Below are 20,065 nucleotides of genomic sequence, written 5' to 3'. Positions count from 1 at the left end.
CTGCCGACTGCCGTTCCTGAGCAAGCTCTGCACTGGTGGCACTACGATCCCGCAGCTGAATCCTCTTTAGGAGGCGATCCTGGCGCTTGATGGACTTTCTTGGACGCCCTGAAACCTTCTTAACAAGAATTTAACCTCTTTCCTTAAAGTTCTTAATGATCCTATAAATTGTTGATTTGGGTGCAATCTTAGTAGCCACAATATCCTTGGCTGTGAAGCCATTTTTATGCAACGCAGTGATGGCTGCACGCGTTTCTTTGCAGGTCACCATGGTTAACAATGGAAGAACAATGATTTCAAGCATCACCCTCCTTTTAACATGTCAAGTCTGCCATTCTAACCCAATCAGCCTGACATAATGAACTCCAGCCTTGTGCCCGTCAACATTCTCACCTGAGTTTACAAGACGATTACTGAAATGGTCTCAGCAGGTCCTTTAATGACAGCAATGAAATGCAGTGGAAAGGTTTTTTTGGGATTAAGTTAATTTTCATGGCAAAGAAGGACTATGCAATTCATCTGATCACTCTTCAGAACATTCTGGAGTATATGCAAATAGCTTTTATAAAAACTTAAGCAGCAACTTTTCCAATTTCCAATATTTATGTAATTCTCAAAACTTTTGGCCATGACTGTATTATGTATTAAGAATTCTTCCCCATTGCTAATACATTCTACAAGTTCTTCTCAGAGGCATGAAATAGAAATAAGCAGCTGGACACCCTGAGACACACAGAACCATTTATTAGCATTTACTGTACTTTCACAGAGGAATGTCGCATACATACGAGAAAGAAGCCATTTAGAGGAACAAAGAGCTTGATTCGTATTTCTCATCTAAACAAATTTATCATAAATGTTCCAGACAAAAAATTTCCACAGAACCTTGTAGTGGCTATGAAGATTTCTCCTTTTTTCATGCAGCATAAAGAATTTAATTTGGAAAATGAAAACATATCTGTGCCGTTGACTTTTCTCTTGCAGTCAGTTTGTTATTTTGTGTTCATCGCACAACAATGTACACTTTATTCAAGGAACATCTAATTCTGATGTTAAGGCTTGCACGAAAACCTTTTCTCCAGGGTCCTGTAGTTATTCAGCAATGAAATAAAACTCTTAACAATTAATATAAACAACACACAGCATAGAAAGATGCACAGACAGATGTACGTACTGATATTACATCCAAACAGAAAACTGATGATTCTACACGTTCAACTATACACAGACGAAGACATGCACTGAACCACTGCCAAACCGCCATTATCATCAAACAATATAAATATAAATATAATTAACCTAAAGCTACAGCAGGTAGATCCAATAGTACATTTATCATTTGGGAGAATTGAAAACCGACTAAAACCTGGTGGGATTATTGAAATGTGGTAAACAAATAACAGCCGGACGATTCACACCATTACAACTATCTGTTTTATCAGTAAATTAACACGTATGCATGGCTGAAACATCTTTACGGTTTTACAATGGTGATCTTTGCCTCAGTGTTTTTTGTTAAAATGGTGGAGAGGTGTGCAAGGTTTATCCAGCAACGCGGTAATTGGCGTGGATCTCGGGCTTGATATCGCACACCATCTTCAGAAGGTTGTTCAGTACAGCTTCTCGGTTTTGCTGATAACTGCTCTGGATGCGGCTCATCTTGTCCAAGGTCTCTTTGTCCACTTCGACGGCCGAGTTGCCGTGAGAACCAAGCGCCTTTAATTTAAAAAAAAAATTTCATTAAAAAGAAAAAATATAAACATCATAAAAAGTGACAAAATAAATAAGCAAACAAGAAACGTAGAATTAACTGTTTGTTAATAAATATGTATAAATAAACAAAAAGATAAATCATAATTCAATAAGTAGGCGAATTAAAACAAGAATTTGTTTGTTAAAAGCACTCTTTCCCAACTTGAGTCCTGGAATATTTCCAGTGCAATCAGGAAGAAGAACTCCATAGATGTGATATCTTGGTCATTCAGTACATTCAGGTTGTCAGCTGACTTCATTTTATTGCCACATAACATTGCTGAGCCTAGACCTGAGCAACTGAACCAACCCCAGATCATAACACTGCCTCCAGAGGCTCGTACAGTGAACACTATGCATAGTGTGCATCACTTTATGCGTTTCCCTTCTTACCCTGATGGGACAATCGCTCTGGAATAGGGTCAATCTGGCCGCATCAGATCACATGACCTTTTTTCTATTACTCCAGAGTCCAATCGTTATGCTATCTAGCAAAATGAAGCATTGTTTTCTGATTAATCTCACTAATAAGCGGTTTACTGCAAATCTTTGAGTTTACATCACACTTTTTGTGTATGGAAATGTTCTTACTTTTACTAATAAACATAGCTATGGTTTATACTGTTCATTTTTTTACCATGCAACTTCCCCAAGTGTTTAAGTAAACTCCCTTCATTTTCCCTCCCTCCCTAACCACATTTCTTACACAAACTGATGATTCAGCACTATCCTTTCAGGGTTTTTTTTATAATGTCTTGAAGGGTTCTTAACTCAGTTAAAGTAATTTTGAATCAACATAGTTGTTGTCTTTGTTTGATGCAGCCCGATATATCTATTTTTTCTGCGATTGTAAAAGTAATATCATAGATCAATTTGAACATGATGCAAGATGTGTTTAATACTTTGTTTTTTGTGTGAAAAAAATTAAAACCTAATAAGATGCCTTTGCAAACTAATTGAGACAAATTCCTAAAATGAGGCAGATCATTTCACATAACAGAAAATGATCAGCTTGAGATGTTACACCAACAACTTTGCCTGTACTTTTTGTAAGAGAAACAAAAGATCTCTTTGTGTTTTGACTCACCGCGGCTTCCTTGGTCTTGAACTCCTTCTCCCTCTGGAGACGGTACTGTTCAATCTCTGCCTGAGCTTCCTCCTTGGCTTGCTTCAAGCGGCGATTTTTCCCTGAGAACAAAACATCCAAGCAAACTTTAATGATATAATGGTCCAAAAACACAGGAAATTAAATTATTCTGGAACATCCCTTCTTGCACAAATGTTCCTTTTTTCCCTGGTAAAAGCAGAAATGGGGGAATTAAACAGGGAAGTGAGTGACTTGAGCTTATTGAGTCAATGGAACGGACCTTGTCATTGCCTTAAAAATAAGACAAGACGCTGAAAAATAATTAAATAAGTCAAGATGTAATTCTACAACAGAAAGGATTGTATCATGATCAAACATTGTGAGTAAAAAGAGGAGAAAAAAGAAAAAAAAAAATCTAAAACCTGTAAAAAGTGTTATTCACACGTCTGTGAAACATTTAACATTCAAGTGCCATTTCAGTGACTATTATTAAACACACAATTCCTGATATATTTGCCATTTCTTTACAACCACTAATCCTAGATTTGATTTATTTTACTGTGCAGGTACACATCTAACCACAGATAATCCACGTCTCCATATTTTTACAATTAGTTTAACATAATTACAGAATATTACACACTATTCTTTTCATTATAATTAATACAAGAAGTGCTTTATCCTAACTGCTGCTTCTGCACATCTATTGGACATGTGCATGTGAGTGCAAATGTTTGCACACTCTTAGGATAAAACTAAGATGGAAAATTATTAATTAAATTATTTTTATTATTAATTTTTATTACAGGAACATTTTGTTAGAAATAGGGTCACAGATGTAAAACATCAGCTTAGCTATTAATAATAATAATAATAATAATAATAATAATAATAGATTAATAAATATTTTTAATGCTTTTCTAAAATATTAGATATAAATGTTCTTTATTTGTATACATGAAGGTATGTACGTCGTTGCTTTAATTTTTTTAACTGCCTTTGCATCCTCTCAGATATAAGATTATAAGTATGAGATAACATTTTAAAGTAAGAAGATTGGATTATTTCTTTTTAAAGAAGATTTGCTCCCTGTCTCTTCTCTGTAGAATTAGCTCACCTACCAAAACGACAGACGACTCCATTTTTACTTTAGCTTTTAAAAATGATAAATATTTACATATAATTTCATTGTTTTGTGTTTGACATAAATGTTGGTGTCATCTGCGTTAATCAATCTTTAAAGCAGCACGGTTTAACACTGTTTGTGTTTTCAAGACTAGCCCGCTAGCTTAGCATAGCTTCACTCGACTTGACTCTGAATCGGTTCATTTGATTCCGTGTCATTTAACACTGAAATAAAACCCCAACTTACGTTTCCGGGCTTCGGCGACTTTCTCCGCGGCGCGTTTCTCAGCCTGTAACAGCTGCTGAATGCCCTGAGACTGGCTTGCCATGGTTCAGGTGGAGAAGAGGGTAAAGATGAGGCGCTGGACCGAATGAAGGTCGATGGCAGACGCTATGGAAACCCGTGGAGATCAGCTGACTTTACGTCGTCACGTGAGGGAACGTCAAGTAAAAACCACGTGACCGGAACTAGTGTCTTTTTTTACTTGAAACACACACACACACACACACACACACAGTTTAAACAACATAGCCAGCGAGAATAAAATAAGCAGTAGATAACAAAACAACAACAAAATAAAAAATATATAAATAAATTAACATCAGGGAAAAAAACACTGTGGAGCACCAGAGGTAGAAATTAAAATTTATTCTACATGACTTACATAAATATCTATAAATATATTCACTAAATACTTGCTGTATTTATTAAATTAAATTAAATTAAACTTCAATTAGTAATAAGTACGATATTATTATAGTGGAATAAATATACAGCAGGTATGTCATGACCTATCTTTACCACAAGATGGCACTGATGTTAAAGATTGACACTGATTTTAAGGCAACTTCAGGCCTAGGCCTTGATTCAAGTACACTTGAACAAAAAAATCTGATACACTTCATAATGTACACACTCCATACTGTGTGCAGGTACAGATCAGTGTGTACCATGCTTGAGACTGCTTGAGAAAGGTCAGGTTTAGGCTCAAAAACATTATTTAATATACAAGGGAGTAGTGGCTCAGGCGAGTAAGGCTCTAGGTTGTTGATTTAGGCATCTGGGAGGATCTGGGTATGAGCCCCTTGTTGGTGGGTTACCACACCTCATACTCCCGAGCCACTGGATGTAGTGCCGGTCCTAAGCTTGTATAAAACGAGAGGGTTGCATCAGGAAGGGCATCCAGTGTAAAACCTCTACCAAGTTCTGTGTGGATTGGATTGTGCACTGTAGTGACCCCTTGGCAGCTGACAGAAAGTGTGTATGTATTATAAACAAATTCTGTTACATGTAGCAGATGTTCCTCCTGATCTAACTTTAGGCGGTGTCCTCGTCGAATTTTATGTCACACTGTGAGAGAGTTACAAGCGTTCCTCACCGACTGTACCAGCGCATGCGACAGGCAGAAGTAAGGGCTGATAAAACACTGGTGTTAACTGTCTACTCCATTTGCGGTTAATGGTAGCACGCAAGCATCAGGATCTGCATCTGTGGGCGGAGCTAATGCAATAAAAGTGGAATGGAAATATACTTACTTTCTTCCCTGACGCCACGGTCATATTCCAGGACTTAAATTGTGAAAGAGTGGTTCTGGGAAAATGATGTACACTTGAATTACCCACCAGAAAGTCTTGACCCTAACTCCAATGAAAATCTTTGGGATGGGCTGGAAAATTATTTTCACATTGGTTCAACTCTCATCAGCATCAATATAAGACCTTGGACCAAGAAAAATAACAGAAATAAACATTCTGATATTGCATAAGGTTGTCAAAACATTTGAACTCATATGGCAAACATGTTCTGTAATTAAAACTAAAGGCGGTCCATTGAAAATTAGTGCAACTTTTCCTTTGCTAGGCTGTGTATATGGCCAACCTTCTGATCTTTTTGTTAAGGGGGCACAAGAGCGGACCATACGACCCACACACAACTTGGCACAAATATTATATTGGATGCCATTCCTGGCACAACCCTCTCATTTTATTCTGGCTTGGGGCATTTGGTGGGAATTAAACACATGCCTCCTGCATGGCAGGTGATGCCCATGTGAAGGGTGAAGAAAAAAACCCAGAACAAACTGAAAGAAGTTTTGGTAAACTGTTTAATGTCAGTCAGTAACCGGGTTGATGCAGTTATTGTTAATGATATAAACGATATGCAACGAAACAATGTTACACTTTAAATATCTGTTCCAATACTTTTGTTTACTTAAGAATTGAGTGGTCTGCCACTCGCATATACAGTATGTACATATAGTTCCACATATTTATATCTAGACCTAAATCTTAGAAATTATTTTTTATTGGCTTTTTTATTGGCAGTTGTCTTCTCCCAGTTATCCCACTCTGAGTGTAGTGAGTGTTGAGACATTTGAATGCACACACAAGATAGACAGACTTGGTTTTTTTTTTTGTTTTATAAAATGACTTTCAGAGACTGTACATTTTTAACAAAAGAAAACAAGCAAAAAAATATATAATAAACCTAAATAAGACACTATGTCTCAAATCACAAACAATCTTTGTACACGGTCTTCTTGTAAGACAGCAAGATATCAAATAATGGTCCCGAATGGCTCGCATTAAATGTTCGAACTCACTTTGTACGTCATCTCCAACAGCAGTTCATGTACAGTACAACGTTCTGCGTTAACAGTACATGTTGTTGTTCTACCAGAGTGTGAACAAAGTACTTAAATTAAAGATAGGTAAGAAGTATGCAGTTTGAGACAGTTCTGGTGGGAATGGAGTGTCTATTTAAGCGTCTTGCTGATGTTCGTGTAACCGGCCCCTACACAAGTCAGCAGCACTTTCTCTCCTCCTTTCTGCTCGTCTTCATCTTCTTTCTGTTGTTCGATCTTGAACATGATCTGAAAGAAGTCCCGGATGTGCCGAAGAAACTCGATCCTGCAAGACAACACAGCAGCAAAGTTTACATGCAGTCTTATAATTCACTCACCTCACTAATAGCACAAGCGGTATAGCGATAAGGACTCGAGGCCAAAAAAAGTTTCTGCTAAATACAAGATTAATAGATATGTCTAATTACATGTGTAAAATCAATTCAGGGTACTCCTTGTTCAATTCAATCGTCCTGTAAGCAAAGGTAAGGGATTTTAATTTACTTAGATATTTGTAAGGTTGAACTGGCATCAGATTAGAGGGCAGTAAAAGTCTAGGACTGGAGTCCAGTATTAGAATGTCTTTATATTCATTTGTACTTGAACATGTTTCTGATCTCACTAAATACGATTTTGGTCTCAACTCGGAGTTAGTAAAATACAATTCACAATTGTCTTATATTTCCATATAAGCAATTTGTAATTCCTCGGGAAAACAAGCGTAACTGGAACAATGCAGTCATGAAACCAAGTCAAGATGAAGTAAAGGATTTTGTGTTTTTTTGGGCTTGATCTTGATTTTATTTTCACCTTAATTTGATTTGATGACGACTAGACCTTAGCCAGCTCAAAGGCATAGTTTGGTCTTAAATCAGGGTGACATAATGGTTTGCACTGTAAACTCGTCCTCCAGGATTCACACCTCGGTTCTGTGTGTGTAAAGTTTGCATGTTCTCCCCATGCTTTGTGGGTTTCATCTGGTACTCCAGTTTCCTCCCACAGTCCAAAGACATACAGTTTAGGCTAATTGGCGTTTTCAAACTGCCTATATCGGTGCGAGTGTGTTTGTGCAAAGTATCCTGTGATAGGTTCCAGGACTTCGCCGTAAGCTCTATAGAAGATTAATGAATACCATAAATCAAAATTGAGGTGCATGAACAATATACAGTACATCACATTATGGTTGTTATAGAATGTATGTATTTACAGACTAATACCGCGACTAAAAAGCAATCCAAAGTTCAGCCGAAAATAATATAAAGTCCCATATATAAATCACGTTAGTATCTTTCAAAGTTACATTTATCTGGCACAAATTTTACTTTACTTTGCCTGGAACTAGACGACATATGGCCAAAGAAACAGTCAGGATGCAGTCAGTACCATATCATTGTATATGGCTTAGTAATGCACCTCAATTTTGATTTTAATCAGACATTTAAAAAAAAAAGACTCTATTAGGCCTATTTTGACTTAATTTTGTCTAGTCCTTGCACGTGAGAGAGACTCGTCGTCATGAATTAGGCCGAGTGATCGTTTGACCAGGCTGAGCTCTCTGCGTCAGGAATGACCATGACCTGAGACACTGTGTGCTCAACACGGGGGGACATGGAAGGAAAAATACAACTCAAAACACACGAGATAGGGACTTTGCGAGGGTCAGGGGTGGAGGAGTGTCAAAGGGGATAGAGAAGTAAAGAAAGAACAACAACAACAGGAACAAAGTTCCTCACGTTCTAACTGGTGTACTTTAGTAACCTTTTGAAATGAACACTATAAAGGTAACCTCCAATCTAAAATACATTAAAATGTTGAAATATTTGTTGTGTGTCTAACAGCTTGAATGTGTTTTTGGATACATTTTTGGTATAGCTGAATCAGCAGTTAGGCGCTTAGGTGATGTCACAGAGGAACATAGTTCAGGGTCTCACTTACCATCTAATGTAGTATGAGTGAAGACGCTGGCGCGAACGTTAGACTTAAAGTCGCAGAGCGCTACGCAGCTTATCTATTTAGCTAGCTAAGACAACCTGAATGTGTTTTATTCAAGCCGAAGTTAAAAACAAAAATAAAAATAAGGAAAAAAAAGACACAGGATAACTGAGCAGCTTGAAGTTATTCATGAGGATCTCACTCGCTTGCACAGGAAGCATTGTGTTGGCACTGCCAATCTTCAGTTATCATAGTACTGTACTTGATTTGCACACAGCACCGGTACCATGATAACTGAAAATGGACAGTTCACAGTCTGCAGGAAGCTGAGGGGAAACCTGATGCTCGAGAGAGGGAAAAAAAACCTCAGCAGACAAATGAGTTACAGTAAACCTAAATTTTTTTGCAAATCATTATAAGCTACTGTACAAGAGCAAGGCAGTTCACCTTGACACTGTGCCCAAATTTATAAGCAAGAGGTACAATTACATTTCCAGCAATCGCTTTAGATCCTGGCCAAGTTTACTGTGGATCTGTAGCCTGTTCCACAAAGACTGGGCACGAGGCAGAAGTTTTTTTTTTCTTCCTCCATTTAATTCAATCATATTTTCCAGTTTAGTCCAAATGTTCAAAAGCATTTCTGTACAAGTGATGTTTTTTATTTGGTAAGTTTGCAATTGTACTGAGATTTATACAGTTTGGTGGGCAAAGGCTTATAGAAACCTTCAGGTGATTGATTTCTTTTTTTGAGGTGGTGATGTTCAAGCCTGATTTGTTATAATTTTTTTTTAAGAAGGTGACGTTTAAGCCATGCCTGCCTTTGACAAGTTGACGAGACGTTTATGTCATTCATCTACAGGAAAAGAAACAATGAGAGAGAGAAAGAAAGACTCACGTGTATGGAGAAAGGGGACCTAGAAGAGTTTTGGACACATCTTGCTGGCCAAGTGTCATGTACAAGAGCGCCAAGCTCTGATTGGTTGAATCCACGCAGCCACCCTGGAAATGACGACATGTTGGTTTTAAACAGCAGTCATTTTAGTACGAGGAACTGTAAATGTACATGTGAAACCCAATTTTTCTTTTTTAGATTCATGATTTTTTTTTTATTTATTTATTTATTTTTTTTTACATAAAATCATATGTAGAATAGTTTTATGTAGAAAATCGTGAATCATAAAACTTTAGCTTTCACAGACTGGCTCACACATTCTAATCATACCATAACCACTGACGTAAAAAAACATCTTAACTAAAAAATAAATTAATAAAAAATACGTCAAAAATACATTAGCAAAAAAGTACATGTACACATATATATATATTTTTTTATCTCATCACTCAAATTAAGTATGATGGCTTGAACCAACACTTATGGCTTCACTAAAGTGAAGTTTCCAAACCAGTTGTGTAAAATATCAATTCTACCAACTTTTAGTTCTTACCCGAGTGAAGCAATGGTTCATTAGCAGCTGTGCTCACCAATGCAAAAAAAAAATCAATTTTTTTTGTATAAATTACGGCAAAGTGTATCCATTCCGGTTACCATTGTCTTGTATCAGAAAGGCAGACAGTGCACGCCCATGAGAGAAACCCGTGACCTTGTTTGTTAGCAATTGACGCTGCCTAGATGTTTTGGAGATGACTCGGGCCACAGCAACTCATCTAGCCGTGACTCCTTATGTGTCCAGGAGTTAGATTTTCAGTCTGGGTAACTGATTCAATCTGAGTATTTATTGTTGACTCAAGCTTACTCCCTCAAAAACTGACTGCATCAGTGGAAAACTTTGCGGAAGAAACATCCTGAAATCATTTAATATTAAAATAATACGGATAAGCCACTTTATAAAAGCTCCATAGGCAAAAAATTTGTTTAATTCTTTATTGTGTATCCTAGGTCTTAAAACTACATACATTCACAGTCTATATATCTGATCTGTATAAACAAATCTACGTAATTATTTTTTTTTTTGATTGGCTCTTTGGATTGAAATATTGTTAACAGCCTATTATTAGGTGCTCTCGAACTCTCAATAGAGATCAGTTAAAATACGATTCTGTTCATTGAGCAGTTTAATTAGTTAAAGTATGATTAATCAAGTGTGCGAAATCTGTTATTAAAGCAGCTCAGCCACATTTTCCAAGGGTGTCATTACTTTTGTTCCAACTAATTTGTTTGTATTTTTTATCCGCGATCATCAATGCGAAACTTTTTCTATAAATTTGTATAATAAATACAAACGACGCACATGAATGAACATTTTCATGCGCACGTTTTTTTTATAAAAAGTCCCATGATCACATTACAAACATGTTACCTTATTTTCAGGTCGATAAATTTAACCTTTGCAAATTAAAATGATACATTACCTTGCTATATACTACCTACAGCAACCGAGGAGTGGAAACGTACACACTGCACCTGGAGTTCTTCCTACTGACTGTTTTACTTCAGCCAACACTCATACAGCGACTGTATATAATCTCCAAGAACTGGGGTTTGAGATCCAATAACACCACAGCGTTATGCTGATGAGGCACATCACAGCACATCACGTCTAAACAGGACGGTGGAAAAGTCCCAAAGATTCTAAGTTACAAGATCCCTCCTTTCTACAGTTACACCCGAGGTGTTCGTTCTTAACCGCTGTTACATAAACGTCTCTGTGCAAGAGTTTTAGAGAATTTAGTGAATTCTGCGACAAACAAATTCAATAAGTCACCTTTCACAACAAGCTCCGTTGTAAATTCTGTACATAATGCCATGGGACTGTCTGAATGGTTCAGGTTTGGGGGGGGGGGGAATCTAATAATAAAAATTCTTTGGCAGAAACATGCCAGAACCAAATCTGAACCTGAACGGCAAAAATGGAAAGACAAACAGGATGCAGATAAGTGCAGTTACACACAAATCGAGTGTGTGTGTAGGGGGTTTAAAAACTGCCAGCTCATTCACAAACATGACAAGAACAAACATCAACCTGCGTCATTTACAAAGTGGCGAAACAACATTCGGCACATCCTCCAAAATAAAATAAAAAATTAACTTTCAAAACAACTTATTAATTATTAGAGTGACTAAACAAATAGAAAATGCTAAAAAGGTGATCTAAAAAAATGTAACAAAAAAAAAAAAGAATATTTGTAAAGAACAATATTTATGACATTAAAAACATTTATGGTGGATAAGTGGGCTTCTGACGTCTCATATTTAACCAAAATTGATCGCTCTGAACCCTGAACACAAGGTAAGATTAATTAAAAGGGGATTCAAACAAAAAGTGCAGGTATTTAACATACCCTGATGATGATCATTATCATTCACCCTAAGTGTGCCATTTCTAACTAGGAGAGAATAAAAGCTCTCTTTTCCTCTGCTCTACTCTGCTCACTACATATATGAGATTTTAATTTCAAGGTTCAAGGTTCACTTGTCATCATCTGACGTCGGGTGTTGTGTTCAATTTGGTGAGAACAGTGTATATACAGTCAAGCATTTATGTAAAAGAAAAACGAATAACCTGTACAGCAATTAATACAAAAATTTCTGTCTTTCGGTACTTTTTCCTTCTTCACAAAAAAAAAAAAAAAAAAGGAAACCATGCACAACCTCATACTGCCCACCGCACCAACTGATTCTGCACAATATAGGACCTCCATGTTACTGCCACATCGGCCATACAGTTCTGATCTCTCTCCAAGTGACTTTCATGTGTTTGGAATGTTTAAAGGAGTTTCTTGGAGGCTAGCATACGAGGCTCCGGCACACTGAATTTTTTTTTTTCCTTGATGGTATCCAAGCACTAGTGAAACACTGGGAGTGCATTAGTGTAGCAGAGGATTATATATAGAAATAAAGGGAGTTTTTTTCTGTGGAATTATTCCATCTTTCTTCCATATTTGAGATTTAATTAACGAACGAATCGAAAAGGACATCCCGTACTGTCCTTATAGTAACAAAGGTTCATGTTCACTTCATGAACACTGTGGTCAAGCAACACTGCAGCCAATAAATATCCCTCAATCTTAATAACGTTTAAAATCTGTGGATTTGAAATAAACAATTTTTTTTTTAAATTCCTAAAAAGGCCATAAAATTCGGCATTTCCGAAATGATCCAATGTAACTCTTGTAGCAAGTAAATAATATACATCAACAACGTTTATAGCGCAAATCTTATCCAAACGCCTCCATTCAGACCATTAGATTACAAGCAAAAAGAAAAGAAAAAAAAATAGACTTACTTCAAACCTCCCAATTTATACGAGCTGCTCCGTTAAAGACCCAAGCGCACGTCTTTATGCGCGTCTCCGTGTGTATGTGTGTGTTTGTCCAAAAGCTGTTTACTACAAGGACTAACCATAGGGCACTGATTAACCACTAAGCAAACACACACACACGCAGTCACTCACACACAGGCTGGAGACTGGTGGTCCCGGAGCGTGCCAGAGATACCGTCATTTTTAAATATTAACCTTTTTTTGTCAGCGGCTGCCTCGCGCCATAACCCGCGTCTGTGTTTAACCAATGAGAAGCTGCTTAAGCACAACCGGGTGGGGGAGGTGGGGGGACTTTGGGTTGGAGACAGCACCAGATTCATGTCTCTAACCCGACTCACATGGTCGTGAGTGTGTGTGACACAGATTAACACTTCCTGTGTATAGTATGAAAAAGCAGAACCTCATGAAAGCACATTTCTCGCTTTGTCCAGATCTGTCCTTGCTATAAACTCGCACAGGAGCCTCACCATATTGATTTTTTTTAAAAACCTTGTTAAAAGAAATACAATAATAAATCAAATTCTCAAATTACATTGACCAGACCCGAACAACTTCATCTAAACTAAAACTTAACCTAGAATAAGTGATACCAGGTCCGTAGACAGACGCAGTGTCAGCTTCAGAACCCACCCTGTACACCTCTTCCAGCAGAAGTTTGGCACAGTTCTTGCCCAGTTCCTCTGGAAGAACCGGCTCTCCTCCCTGTGGCGTAGATGTCATCTCTGCGCTCAAAAAAGTTCCGTTTACCGTTTCTGCCACCAGAGTCAAGCCAAAACCCGGAGACCTGGATGTTACAATTACATAAAAGAATAATAGGTGTGTAAACATGGCAAAAATACAATACATTAAAGTGATTAATCAGTCAATGTATCTCTTTTTTTTTAGGTTGGAGTAACCAAATACTTGTAGACAAAAGGGTAAAAATGTCTGTTAGGCCTTGTTCACACGGGCATTAAAATCGAGCGTTTTTCTTGCGTTTGTAGCGTCTGGTGAACGCGGATCAAGCAGCAAGTGGTTCGACACGAGTCAATGAGAGTGTTCACACGGGCTTTGGTGACGTGCGTTTGTCCGGCTGCACGTTTTTACGGCATAAAAAAAACGTTGCATGCAGCTTTTTCTTGGCGTCCAAAACCCAACAAACGCAAGGAAACCGCTTCTAGTTCATTTTCTTCACGTTCATTTTACGCTTCAGAGGACCGGATATATCCCATGATCCTACATGCTATACATAGGGAAATGCGGAAAAGGGCACCATAAAATAAACATTTTTTTGAAAAACTTGCGCGGAAATTTCTGCATTTCTTCATATACCACAAAAAAAAACATCCTTTAATCCGACGTTGTGCAGTCAGAGAGTGAACCCAGTAGCGGCGGGCTTTTATATCCAGTTCCCGACACACTGCCTCCACAGGTTAACACACAAACTACAATTTGGGCTGCAGGCTGACGTTAGACAGAGACAAACAAACGCCGGTGTAGAAGTCATTCAAGCGCCACCACAAAACACAACATAAACGTCTAGGATGTTCAGAGCACATTCGTTTATCCAAAAATCTAACGCCCGTGTGAACAAGGCCTTAAATGAAAAAAAAAACAGAAAATTGTGTTAAAAGTAGTATTAAATGTACATAGAGAACAATCTTGCGTTATATGGGTTGCTACAGTACTCGTCGTTCTTGCCTACGTAGTGAGCACATACTGTACAGTGCTGTGAAATAGTTTTTCCTGATTTTTTGGCAAATTTGTTACACTTTTTAACAATTTAGATTATCTTAAACAAATATAACTCGAGTAAATAAGCGATTTAATTAAATAATAATAATAATAATAAAAAAAAGCTGGCCGCATGTGAATTTTTTTCCAAAAAAATCTTAATTATCCCCAAGACTTTCGTGCAAATATTCTGTAGATTTATTTTTTTTAGAAGGTGTGTGTGTGTTCCGTAACATCCACCGTAAAACTAACACAGCGTTTCATAAAAAGAGCTGATTGAATCATGAATTCTGCGAAAAATGTTTTTTGGGGTTTTTGAGTGTCCTGGTCAAAGCCTGGGTTTAAATCCAATTGAGATCCTTAAACCGGCCGTTCATGCTTGAAAACCCTCCACTGTGGCTGAACTAAAACAATTCTGCATGTATAAGCGGGCCAAAATTTCTATACTGAGCACCGTATTCAAATAAAAAAAATTGTTTAAGAAATTCAGTCAGTTAAACATACTGACACTTATGTATTACAGTCCCAGATTAGTCTTTGCCCTCTAGTGGTGAAAAAAAAAAAAACATAAGCGTGCTTACTTCCCCGAACTGGCCCCTTTCATGTGGTCGGTGTAGATGTAAATATCTGGAATAAATTTGTTTAGAATGCTGCGGGCTGAATCGACGATCCTGTTGGCCATCTGAGGAGACACACGCACCGAGTATCTGATGTGTAAGGGTCAAGGGTTCGAATCGACCGTTATGGACGAGACAGTTCGTCCGAACAAGACAAACAAACAAAAATGGAAGAAAATGCAAACACTGATCTCCAAATATCATCGTTCACTTAACCCAACAAATGCAAATCATTTCAGCTTAAATGAAGCCATGACGCATTAAACGATTTTGATTTTCCAATTCAGCCCTTAAGCAAAGCTAGATCATTATCTTCAGCAATATAATCACAACCTGGTATTAAGTTTACACAGCGAGAACCTTATGTCTAAACAAGATCTGCTCCGGGGAATCGAAATTCAGACGTCAAGGATACGCTGTTCCTCTAATTCTTTTGATTTTGCCCGGATCGGTGAGCTGCACAGGTCTGATGGTCCGTCGTACGGGACAGGAAAAATGTACTTCACCTCCTCCTCCAGGCGCCATGCCTCTCCTGACCACCTGAGGAAACAAGGATGTTAACCACTATACACAGGGCACGTAAACAGACGCAAGAGCACATGAAATACAAAAAAAAGGAGGACATGGGAACAAAAACGGTAACCAGACAACCCCACCTGAAAGTTTTGCATCTCTCTAATCCTGAGGGGAAAACTAAACAAATGTGTGAAGCTTTTTAATTACACGAAGTGCACCATCATCATCATCATGCAGGCTGCCACACCTTATAATGTGTTTCATTGCAGGAGTTAAGACCTGAACTTAAGTGAAACACTTTAGTTTTATTATTGCCATTAAAGTAGCACAAAATGTCTTTCCTTTAGAGAGAAATCTTATTCCAACAAAAGTTGAGCAAATAACAATAATAAAACTCTGGATTTTTTTAATGCTGTGTTTGAAAATACCATTTATGAAGGCTCTCTTGGAAGAATTTCTATAACTTTCTATAACTTATAACTATCATGTTAAGAAAAACGGTGGATTCACAACATGCAGCTGTTTTTATCAAGTGTTTCATGGTAAAACACAACTAACGCAAGATCATTGCACACCATCTAATTGATAAATAATACATTGCTATTGAATTATTATAAACCAGGCTCCATTTAGCTCCATTTAGCCTGTACTTACCATATACCCATCTGGTATTTAAGGTTATCTTGCAATTTTCTCACACTAAAGAGTGTTTTAAACCTAACCCCCTAAAAGCGCAACTCCAGAGATCACAAGTTTGAATCCTGGGTGATGCCATATCCTTTCACAGCCGGCCGGGAGCCTAATGAGATGATGGCTGATTGGCCGAACTCCCTCAGAGTGGGGGGGACACAGGGCACTCTAGCGCTTTCATATTATTTACGGCTCCCTAAGCCAATCACGAGCATCTGTAAGCTCATGCAAGCGGAAAGAGCGAATAGGACTATCCAGCTGACGGTGTGTGTGAGAGCAAGTAGTTTGAAAAGATGCGGTTGGCTGGTGTCACATGTCTCAGAGGAAACACATGATAGCCTTCGACTTCCTGATTGATATTTGGCGGATAAGAATCGGCTACGACTAAAATCCTGAGGAAAAAAACTGATCCAAGTTTGTTTTTGTTTTTTTATTAATTCAAATAAAAAAATCATAAGGGCACCATTTTGTTCAAGACATCGTAATACTCCAGAAAACGCCAACGAAGCTTTAGGTCTGGAAAAAATCTAAAAGGTTAATTCTATCTAAAATGCTCGACATTAACAGTCAGAAACACAAACCAGTCCAGTACCTTTATTTCCAGACCCTCTCCATCAATACCAAACTTCTTCATCAGAGGAACAGCAGTGGCTTTCAGCAAGTCCACCTACAAAAACAACAATTTCTCAATATTCTGCAGAACCATAACTGTAATTTTTATTCAATTGTAGTCACGGTTATTACCGAAGGGTCCGTTGGCTCGTTTGTGACGCCCTTCAAGACGGCTTTGAGGGAATTCTTCATGAATGGTGCCAGCATGATGAGCGCCTCCAGGTAATAACCTATCGAGCGCTGAACGTTACACTCGTGCTCCACAGAGCCGCCATACAGCAGCCCAGGCTGGTAAAACAACACCGTTCCTGTATGGAGGACACAAGCAAAGGTAAAAGTCTTGCAACTTTACTTTCACTAAGCTCATAAGAAGGTTATGTTAGCTATTTATGTGTCCGTTTGATTCTGATTTTTTTGGGGGCATTGAGATTTAACATTCCATTCCTCTGCTTCAATTTGGCTACGTTCACATTACAAGTGCATGCGCAAGTCACAAATTCCGATCTACCTGTTTTTATTCAAGACACATGCTCTCATTATGTAAATGTGTCCAATCTAAAGCGATAATCTTTTTATTAATCCTCCTAATCTTCCACACCATTCTCTAGGCTACTAGTTGGCGGTATTACAGTATATAAACCACTTAAAGCTTAAAATATAAACCTAAAAAAGGTGAATATTTACAAAAAGTTTTCTTGTGTTCAAATTAAGATATAAGAAGTTTCAAATTTAAACACATTTAGTTTAATTCTTTACATTGCATAACTCTTAACTCAACTATCTACTTTTTACAGCCATCTTGATAAAGTCATCGCAAAATGCATCAAATCTACAGGAGGATGAGCTACAAAAGCAAAACACCGCATCAGGTTCCAATTCCATCAACTAAAAACACAAACACAGACCTGATTACAGAAGTGTTTTTGTGTGTGTATGTATGTAGGCAGAAAGGCTTGGTGAATTTCAAGTTTACCCGTCTGGTTGATTTCGATTCTGGTGCCGTTGGTCACTTTATCCAGAAGCCTGATAAAACTTGCTTCAAAATCTGAAGAGACAGAAACCTTTATTGAGACCATGTTCGATCATTTTTTTCCTACACTGTCAAAATTTCCTACCAGTAGCAAAAATTTATAGTTCCGTTATCAGTCTATGCTACTTTTAAAAAAATCTTCTACCAATACTTTTTAATGGTTGCAGCACTGAAAAAAAAAAAAAAGTAAAGTCTTAGTAGGAGGTAGCATTTCCTGACAGACTGGTAGCACTTTGTGACTTTTAATGAACAGAATTTTCAACTAATTTTGCCTAATGTGTTTTGAGACTAATGTAAGCGTGTGTAGTGAGTGGGTTTGAGACTAATTTGCTCACAGAGTTTCAAGAAAAAGGCAGATCGGTGGCTTATGATGCGTGCGACTTTTGATGATGTAACGCCATTAAAAATATGTTACTGTTGTGCTACTCGGAAGCTTCTGAGCTCTGTACACAATTGGTTATATCTGAGGCTGATTGGCCATGGTTAATCAAACTAAAAACCACCCACTTCTGTCCAGTGACCAATCAACCGGTTCATCTCCATTACAAAAAACACATTAAAATATTTTTTATTTTTATTGAATTTTGTGTAGCGATACATGAAAATTGTGATTCATAATTGAATCTCTAGCTTTACCGCTGGTAACACTTAGATTTAATAACATTTCTACTAGTTTTATATTAAGTTAACTGTGCGAAATAAAATGTGCAATAAAACAATTAAAAAGTTAAATGCTTAAAATAAACACACAAGTCGCTGGGAGTTGTACTATGGACTTATGGGCGGGTCACAAAAGCAGCAAAACATGTATTTTTGGGATACACGTCTGATGAGCATGGGTCGGACAGACTGATGGATAGGACGAAATTTATACAACATCCCGAGTCTGTTTTTCATAATACCATTGTCACGTTAAGTGCAAAACATGGCACAAAGTGAGACCATCAATATGACAACTAATCCAGGCAGAAAATGCAGTATAAAAGCTTGCATTATAACAAAAATGTTTTAATAAATAATATAACGATCTGACACAAATTCCACAGATTTCCAAAAATATGAACATAATTATTAAACGAAGTTGGATGAATTTATTTTATTAAACTTCTCAAGCATGTGAGCATTTCCCCCCATGCAATAATTTCCTTGTGTTTGTCCTAAGGGTGTGCGCTCATCTCTGGCACTGTAGTGATGTCCAAGATATTCAAAAGACAAGTGTGTGACATGACAAATGTGAAAAGACAATCGTGACACGAATTAAAGCTGAAACTGAACAAATATTTAAGCATGGGCAAGTTATGGTAGATAAAACAAATTCAGAAAAAATGGAGGAATGTTTTTGTTCCATTTAGTACAAATCGATATTAATTATGCAATCTGTTATGCACAAGTTTCTGGCAGAGTTGGGTGCAAAAGTTTGCACACCCTTAAGACGAACGCAAGAAAATAACAAATTGTTCAAGTTTAATACTTATTACGACTGGAATGTTGTTTTTTTATCAACATATTGCTGAAAAACATTATAATACTGCTGATTAGTTTAATCAAGCTGCTCCTGCACTACTGGTGTTTACGCAATGCTAACGGCTAACAGCTAGCACACGCGCGCTGCACATTTTCCTACGACGTCACAGCACAAACGGCGCTTCGCTCGCGCTTTAAACCCACCTCGAAGCCCCGGGTTGTCATCCCTGGCTCGTATGTTCCGTATTTTCACCCTTTTCCCACTGAGCGTGGACAATACCAGCCTCTGTCTCAAGAAATTACAACCTTCGTAACTCAAACTGGCCATGCTGCTGCTGTAGCTTCACTGCCACGGAACCCACGTGTGTCTCACGAGGGCTTTCCCCTCCTCCCCAGCTGAGGTTCTTTACAAGTCACGCCCCCCTGTGCTTGGATTGGCTGAGAATGAACGCCCACTAGCAAGTTCGCGAGCGCATTGGACAGCTCGGAGCTCGTTCACGTCGCCACAGCAACTGTAAAACTTCGGTGGCTGGTTTAAAAATATAAATGTATTTATTTATTTTAATCATTATTTATCATTTTATATATTATTTAAATTGCAATTGAGAAAAGAAAAATATGAC

The 20,065-nt window shown here is 37.8% G+C and overlaps 2 protein-coding genes across 2 annotated transcripts; both read right to left on the bottom strand.

Annotated features, from left to right (window-relative positions):
• Window positions 1-724: 724 nt before the first annotated feature.
• atp6v1g1 (ATPase H+ transporting V1 subunit G1) lies at window positions 725-4,383 on the bottom strand. Its single transcript, XM_053484761.1, has 3 exons — window positions 4,212-4,383; window positions 2,840-2,940; window positions 725-1,716 (listed from the first exon to the last, which is right to left on the bottom strand). The coding sequence occupies exons 1-3, from the start codon at window positions 4,291-4,293 to the stop codon at window positions 1,543-1,545; spliced, it is 357 nt and encodes a 118-aa protein (XP_053340736.1). The 5' UTR covers window positions 4,294-4,383; the 3' UTR covers window positions 725-1,542.
• Window positions 4,384-6,051: 1,668 nt separating this feature from the next.
• Window positions 6,052-19,813, bottom strand: rcl1 (RNA terminal phosphate cyclase-like 1). The gene is made up of 9 exons (XM_053485688.1): window positions 19,647-19,813; window positions 17,922-17,993; window positions 17,081-17,256; window positions 16,929-17,003; window positions 15,546-15,670; window positions 15,095-15,220; window positions 13,431-13,584; window positions 9,416-9,519; window positions 6,052-6,874 (listed from the first exon to the last, which is right to left on the bottom strand). Exons 1-9 carry the CDS (start codon window positions 19,768-19,770, stop codon window positions 6,721-6,723), a joined length of 1,110 nt encoding a protein of 369 aa, XP_053341663.1. The 5' UTR covers window positions 19,771-19,813; the 3' UTR covers window positions 6,052-6,720.
• Between the last annotated feature and the right edge of the window lie 252 nt (window positions 19,814-20,065).

This window comes from Clarias gariepinus, chromosome 24 (genome assembly GCF_024256425.1).
Source record: "Clarias gariepinus isolate MV-2021 ecotype Netherlands chromosome 24, CGAR_prim_01v2, whole genome shotgun sequence".
NCBI lineage: Eukaryota > Metazoa > Chordata > Actinopteri > Siluriformes > Clariidae > Clarias > Clarias gariepinus.
Note: the sequence above shows the minus strand (reverse complement) of the source record. Positions and strands in the feature narration are given on the sequence as shown.

Coding starts and splice junctions, on each gene's coding strand:
- atp6v1g1 (XM_053484761.1), bottom strand. CDS start 4,293: ATGGCAAGCCAGTCTCAGGGCATTCAGCAGCTGTTACAGGCTGAGAAA. Junction 2,941..4,211: donor AGTCGCCGAAGCCCGGAAAC/GTAAGTTGGGGT, acceptor TTTTGTTCTCAG/GGAAAAATCGCCGCTTGAAG. Junction 1,717..2,839: donor TCAAGACCAAGGAAGCCGCG/GTGAGTCAAAAC, acceptor TTTAAATTAAAG/GCGCTTGGTTCTCACGGCAA.
- rcl1 (XM_053485688.1), bottom strand. CDS start 19,770: ATGGCCAGTTTGAGTTACGAAGGTTGTAATTTCTTGAGACAGAGGCTG. Junction 15,221..15,545: donor AAAAGAATTAGAGGAACAGC/GTATCCTTGACG, acceptor CTTACACATCAG/ATACTCGGTGCGTGTGTCTC. Junction 6,875..9,415: donor GGTCCCCTTTCTCCATACAC/GTGAGTCTTTCT, acceptor GTTGTCTTGCAG/GATCGAGTTTCTTCGGCACA.